Genomic DNA, 7,811 nt, shown 5'->3' with positions numbered 1-7,811 from the left:
GCAATAACAACATACTTCCTCAGTCAATATCAGCAGTGACTAGCACAGTATGGTAACAGCCTGCAAGCTGCAGGGCATGGGGACAGCATGCTCTTGCCCAGAACTGATGTTAGATAAACATAAACAAGAACACACACACACAGGCAGCTTGGGGGTGAACAAAGGTATTACTCCTGGCAAAAGTATTAAATGACCACACATATAGGATGTGCACTCTGCTTCTTTTTACTCTGTAGCAAAGAAGCTGTTATGGTAAGTGTCAAGGGTAACAAAAGCAAAAGTCATGAACAGAAATTAAATGCAGGAATATGCAGGACCCTGCGTGTACACTGAGCAAAAAAAATGATACACAAATGAGACACAAGATATTTAAGTACAACAGCACAGGGAACACCTGTAAGTAGGTGTCACATGACCACTGACAGCTCATAAGTGCATGGCTAGAAGAACAAAAAATTCAACAAATATCACATGGGTGGTGAGGAGGGGATAAACAGGGACACAGCACAGGACAGATTATATAATTATCCAACACGGAGCTACCAAGACATAATAAAAGCCCATTTGGGAATCTTACAGGAAGGGTGGTCTAGACAGAACACAGTCTAAAGACAAAGAAAGAGAAACAATTGACTACATACACTGTAAATAAAAATCTGTAAAATTTACTGTAAAAACACCGCAGCTGTAGTTACCATAATTTCATCGTAAAATATACAGTCAAAATTTATATTACATTAAATTTTACATTCTATATATGTTTTGTTTACAGTACTTTTCTGTTAAAAAAAACAGATATACACCATAAAAAACCCATAGTATTTATATAAAGAAACAAAAATTATTTTGTAATAAAATTAACAAATGCGACAAATGAGAGAATAGAAAATGAAGAGATGTAAAAATTTGTGTTTGGCTGATAAAAATATTTACGGTATTTCACTGTTACAGAATACAAGTATTTTCAAGTTTTTAAAATGTACATTTACTGTCAGTTTTTCACTGTAAAATTTACAGATTTTTTTTACAGTGTACAATCAGAGGCCTTAAAAAGTAAACAAACTAGTCATCTAAATAAACAATCCCAAAATATGAAACAGGGCCAAGACAGATGCTGATGGGACCATACTAGCACTTGAAATGCTGACATTTTCAGAACCTGAGGACATTCCCCTCTTCTTGCAGCCCATTAGTGGACTATTAGCTACTCTTATATAAATGAGGCAAAGCAGAGAAACACTCTCCAAAGGATGCAAGAGTTCTCAGAGAGAGAAAGAGAAATATAGCTATAGCTGTATAAAAGGAATAGTCTTTTTTATGACTTGACTTGATTTGATGTATATTTTACTTTGTAATTTTTATCTAGGTTCATTGGTTAATTTCTCAATTCATTTGTTTATTATCTGTAACCATATACATACCAATACATACCATAACCAATATATATCAAAGTTCATTCTATATATATCAACTTTCATTCTATATATATCAAAATTCATTAAATATTTCCTGTTTGGCTTGCCATAATATATATATATATATATATATATATATATATATATATATATATACACACAGGTGCTGGTCATAAAAACAGAATATCATGAAAAAGTTTATTTATTTCTGTAATTCCATTCAAAAAGTGAAACTTGTATCTTATGCTCATTCATTACACACAGACTGATATATTTCAAGTGTTTATTTCTTTTAATTTGATGATTATAACTGAAAACTAATGAAAACCCCAAATTCAGTGTCTCAGAAAATTAGAATATTACTTAAGGCTAATACAAAAAAAAGGATTTGTAGAAATGCTGGCCAACTGAAAAATATGAACATGAAAAGTATGAGCATGTACACAACTCAATACTTAGTTGGGGCTCCTTTTGCCTGAATTACTGCAGCAATGCGGCATGGCATGGAGTCGATCAGTCTGTGGCAGTGCTTCTTCTTCACAATGCCTATTTTCTATGGGGTTAAGGTCAGGTGAGTTTGCTGGCCAATTAAGGACATGGATACTATGGTCCTTAAACATTAATCCTTAATCCTTAAACTGGTAGCTTTGGCACTGTGTGTAGGTGCCAAATCCTGTTGGAATATGAAATCAGCATCTCCATAAAGTTGGTCAGCAGCAGGAAGCATGAAATGCTCTAAAACTTCCTGGTAGACGGCTGCATTGACCTTGGACCTCAGAAAACACAGTGGCCCAACACCAGCAGATGACATGGCACGCCAAACCATCACTGGCTGCGGAAACTTTACACTGGACCTCAAGCAACATGGATTCTGTGCCTCTCCTCTCTTCCTCCAGACTCTGGAACCTTGATTTCCAAAGGAAATGCAAAATTTACTTTCATCAGAGAACATAACTTTGGACCACTCAGCAGCAGTCCAGTTTTTTTTTTTTTTGGAAGCAAGACACTTCTGATGCTGTTTCTTGTTCAAGAGTTTCTTGACACAAAGAATGCAACAGCTGAAACCTATGTCTTTCATATGTCTGTGTGTGGTGGTTCTTGAAGCACTGACTCCAGCTGCAGTCCAGTCTTTGGGAGTCTCCCCCACATTTTTGAACGGGTTTTGTTTCACAATCCTCTCCAGCGTGTGGTTATCCCTATTGCTTGTACATTTTTTCTACCACATCTTTTCCTTTCCTTCACCTCTCTATTAATGTGCTTGGACACAGAGCTCTGTGAACAGCCAGGAATGACCCTTTGTGTCTTGCCCTGCTGGTGTAAGGTGTCAATGGTCGTCTTTTGGACAACTGTCAAGTCAGCAGTCTTCCCCATGATTGTGTAGCCTACAGAACTAGACTGAGAGACCATTTAAAAGACCTTTGCAGAGTTAATTAGCCGATTAGAGTGTGGCACCAGGTGTCTTCAATATTGAACTTTTTCACAATATTCTAATTTTCCGAGATACTGAATTTGGGGTTTTCATTAGTTTTCAGTTATAATCATCAAATTGAAAGAAATAAACACTTGAAATATATCAGTCTGTGTGTTATGAATGAATACAACATACACGTGTCACTTTTTAAATGGAATTACTGAAATAAATCTTAAATAAAACTTTTTCATGATATTTAAATTTTATGACCAGCACCTGTATGTGTGCATGTATGTATATATATATATATATATATATATATATACATATGAGAGTCGAGTATAATACAGAATACGCCTGCGCCTACGCTATGACTGCAGAATATTATACAGCATAGGCCTGCGATGCCTGTACCAACGCTTTGGCTGCAGACTATAATACAGAATGGGCCCGCACCACTTCATTCAGTAAATCAAATTTTGTTTATATAGCGCTTTTCATAGCAGAAAGTTGTCACAAAGCAGCTTTACAGAGATCCGGGTCCAAGCCTCCTTTGAGCAAGTCAGGGGCAACAGTGGCAAGGAAAAACTCATTCAGCACACTTGGAAGGAACCAAGACTCATATGAGGGAACCCATCCTCCTTGTGCTTGACACTGAAGAGCACAACAAACTCATTCTAGTGCTAGGGCAGAAGCAAGCTGACATGCAGAAGCAGGCTAAAGCACCTGCACAGAGTGCTGGAACAGGTTAGGTAGATGCCCAAGACCTCAGCACAAGACCTGCAACTGCACAGGAAACTCTCATTCTGGAAAAATGTTCCATTAGTTACAGTAAATTAATTTATGTTTTACAAAAGCAGAATGTTCAGTTAATAATTATGTTACATCTGTGAATTGAGCATCTTTCAAGTGTGGTTATTCCATAGTTTTTGCTAACAGAGATAAACAGGGACAATACATTTGCCACTTGTTTCTTTGGTAAACACACATGAAAAATATACTTGTATAAAGCAATCTGATATATTTGGAAAATATCTGTTTCAATAGGTCAGTGGCATCATAATTTAGAAAGCCCACTGGATCACAGAGTAAAATATGATAAGTTTGGGGTATGTGTTTGTGGCAGGATCAGCAGAAGAAAGGTGTGATTGTGGCCACAGACTGTAACTTCTCTATGGCAGTGGCCTATCATGCAGTGGAATTGAGGATTCCAGTGTTTGTTATAATGCCTGCATACAGCTCTCCTCCACGGCTGCGTATGTACCGCGACTACGGCGCAATGGTCATCTCTTATGGCAGCACAGCACGAGACTCTCAGAACCATGCTCGACACCTGGCCAGGGAGAATGGATACCTCTGCCTGGAGGAGTGAGTGCTCTACTGTTTTACCTTATCTCAGTCCTGTACTGCAAGTACATATACAGGAACCCAGCACATTTGTATGAAGACCGCTTGCTTTATAACTAAATTTTCAATGGCAATAATCTTCAAGCATGAGTAACTAAACTTCAGCAATGATTGTGGATATGTGCAATCAAATCCAACTGCAGTGTTCCCACATTTAATGTAAATCCTTTACAGGAGTATAGAAGCTTTTACTGCTGCAAACATTTTACAAATGTTATTGCATGTTCATTTAAAGCAATTTTATTCCAATACTTTTGGAAGCATTTTTATTGTTCCCCTAAAGAATATTTTACACAGTGCAAAGAGTATCTCATGTGCACAAATAAAATAGAATAAAATAAAATGGAGATACATTTTGCAAATAAAATAACAGCCCAATATGTTTTTTTCACCAAGATCATAGTAGTTTCTCTAGCTATGCAGTGGATTCATTCATTCTTTATCTTTGAGTATTGGCACTGCTTTACATTTGTAGTGTTCATTCATGCACTAAAGCATCCACCTGTCCATCTGTGATTTCCACCTCTCAGGGACGACAGTGCAGTGTATCTGGCAGGTCTGGGAACAGTGGGACTTGAGATTATTGAGCAAGTGCCAAAGTTGGACGCAGTCATTGTGCCTGCTGGGGGACAGTGTGGAGTCCTGGCTGGAACTGCTGTTGCCATCAAACACCTCAACCCTCGCATCTCTATTATAGTATGTCTTCATTTTTTTATGATTTTTTTAGCTCAATAATGTTCCTATTACACACAGATTAATTCATTATTAACTTTTTATTAAGTAATTAGTATTAAGTAATTAGTTATAAATTGACCAGCTGTTTCATTAAAGCCAGAATTATAGACTCATTGTCCATTTTATCATCTCTATTAGCATGTAGATGCACTTTGTAGTTCTAAAAATACAGACTACTCCAGATACTGTGGGGGATATTGCCACTGAAGAAAAATGTATAAAAGGGCTGATAAAATGGACACTGAATTTACAAGCAAGCAGGTTGTTTTAAAATTTATGTCAGTGGTTGTGTGTGTGTGTGTGTTTGTGTGTATGACCTAAAAGAGAGTCCCAAACCTTAAATAAACCATAAAAATAAACAATAAATAAATACATAAATAAATAAATAAAATAAAATAAAATAAAAATTGTAGATCTCTATAAGTGGAGTAGCTATGTATTCCTACTAGTAAAAATCTAATAACTGATAACTAAAATTTGATTTTCTACTAGTAAAAACTATATTATGGAGATCCTGAATGTGAGATTTTGCTAGTCAATTTTTAAGACTTGTATAGGTGCAGTTTTTGCTAAATCCACACAGGCATTCTAAAGGAACGCTCCCAAACATGTTGATAATACAAAAACATTACTGGGAAAGAGTCGATTTATTGTAAGATGAAAATAAAACAAAATGTATTTAACTGACAAATCTACAAATATTTCCAGTGTTTTCACTTGTTTTATTTTTTCAAATATAAACACATTTTAGATTTGATACCTGCAAAACACTAAGAAATCTGTGACACACATGTTCAGCTTTCCTTTAATTTATACATCATTGGGGAACTGAGGACACCAAGTGTTAACATGCATTTTCTTGACACAAAATTTTAGCTGCTCTGCAGTTTTGGTCATCATTGTCTAATTCTTCTATACATAAGCTCTTAAACTCTTTTGTACCTCAGGGAGGCCTGTTACGCATGTTTAGAATGATGACTGGCATTTTCTTGCTGAAATAACCAAGGATTTACCAGGAAATTATGCCAAAAAGTAGATTAAAAAACTTGTGTATATTCGCAATCAAATTTGTCACTCAAAACAATGAACATATATTCTGTGTATATTTGTACATTAAATACAGGTTCAGCAGAAAAAACAATCCGATTTTTGTTTATATAGAATTTTACAAATTTCCAATTTTCCAGAAACAGGGTTTGCTTATTTTCCTATGATAGGGGGTCGAGCCAGAGGACTTTCCACTTCTGCTACAGTCCCTCAAAACAGACTCTCCCATCAAGGATCTCTACTCCAACCCAAATAAAAAACTTTATAGAGGTAAGGCATCATTGTCCCTACCTATAGCATCAGCCTCCATGTCTCACAGACCAGTCATGTAGAGTCCCAAACATTTGTCATTCCAGTTATGACACTCTTACCACATCTAGACTCATTTTGACATGAACACTTGCTTTGATTCACAGATCTGGTGCAGCACACTTTGGGAACACACACCTTCCAGCTGGCCAAGAAAATGGTAGATAAAGTCATTTCTGTCAGGTATGACACTTATTTCAAGATGGTAGTGCTCATACGTTTTTTTCTTAAGCTATAACAAGAACTTGCTTTTCTTATGCTTTTTATGAGGCATTATAAAAATAATTTTAAAGGCATAGTAATAATAAAAAAAATGTATTAAAAAATGTATCTTAAAAATGTATTTATTTATACCTTTAAATTAAATTAATACATCTAAACATTATTAAAATATTTAATTCTTAATCTTGAAGATAAGTTGGAAAATTATAATGAAATTATTATTTACAACTCTGTTAAGTGCACAAAATTGCACAATATAAGAGTGGAAAATACAACGTCAGAGGGAAAATTAAAATACAAGATAAATGTAAAAAATGTATTATCTATTCATTCAGTCTTTGATATAACCCTCTATTAGATTAGAAGGCCTGTAGATGTCTAGATAGAGATTTGGGAAAGATAGTAAAAAAGAAAGTAAAAAATACAGTTGTCATGATTCACTGTTTTACTGTAGAGAAGAGGACTCCTTAGTGGCCATGTTGAGGTTTCAGGAGTACGAGCACACCACTGTGGACACTGAAGGAGCCATGGGATTAGCAGCCATCTTGGCTGGCCAGCTGCAAGAGCTAAAGGGTAAAAGGTTAGCTGAACCGTTCTTATGTCACTTTATTTATTCAATAATATTACAGGCTTAGATGTATATGAGCCAGTCAATGAAAGTTATTCTGTGCAGGGACAACAAATCCTAATAATATTTCTCATTACATTACATCATGCTAACAAGGCCTGGCCTGGCTTTAAGTTATTATTGTAACAAAACAGAAATACTCCTGATTCCACTTCTTTAATTAACTGGTTTATGTTTTAATTAGAAGCTGCTAAAAACAATACTTCAGCACTGAGTAATCTTTAAAACTGCACTGGAACATGTAGAGCATATAATAAGATATAATGTATGTTTGTATGACTACATTTTATATTAACAAATGTATACACACAAGATATTTTATTATATATATAAATGTGTGTGTGTGTGTGTGAGAGAGAGAGAGAGAGAGAGAGAGAGAGACATTCTGTTTGTATTCGTGTATGTGTGTTTATTTCATGTATTATTTATAAATGGATGTATGTATCTTTTTTGGCAATATGGTCTTTGTGTGTATTGACCCCTAAAGGGTAGCAGTGCTAGTGGGCAGTGCTAACATGGAGCTGGACCTGGTGAGGCAATGTGTGGACAGAGCTCTAGTTCTGGATGACCGTGTTAGCCGCTTCACTGTTCAGTTGGGAGACTGGCCAGGTGACATGGCTAAACTGCTGGACATGCT

General features: G+C 35.8%; 1 protein-coding gene across 1 annotated transcript in view; it reads left to right on the top strand.

Annotated features, from left to right (window-relative positions):
• The first annotated feature begins 7,045 nt into the window (after positions 1–7,045).
• Positions 7,046–7,811, top strand: part of LOC136706120 (L-threonine ammonia-lyase) — a 3,835-nt gene continuing 3,069 nt past the window's right edge. The window contains exons 1-2 of the mRNA XM_066680053.1: positions 7,046–7,126; positions 7,662–7,811. The exon at positions 7,662–7,811 is cut by the window's right edge and continues 18 nt beyond it. Of these exons, the coding sequence (XP_066536150.1) occupies positions 7,074–7,126; positions 7,662–7,811 (203 nt within the window). The 5' untranslated portion in view covers positions 7,046–7,073. The remainder of the gene's footprint in view (positions 7,127–7,661) is intronic.

The sequence above is a fragment of the Hoplias malabaricus genome, chromosome 8 (genome assembly GCF_029633855.1).
Source record: "Hoplias malabaricus isolate fHopMal1 chromosome 8, fHopMal1.hap1, whole genome shotgun sequence".
Taxonomy (NCBI): Eukaryota; Metazoa; Chordata; class Actinopteri; order Characiformes; family Erythrinidae; genus Hoplias; species Hoplias malabaricus.
Note: the sequence above shows the minus strand (reverse complement) of the source record. Positions and strands in the feature narration are given on the sequence as shown.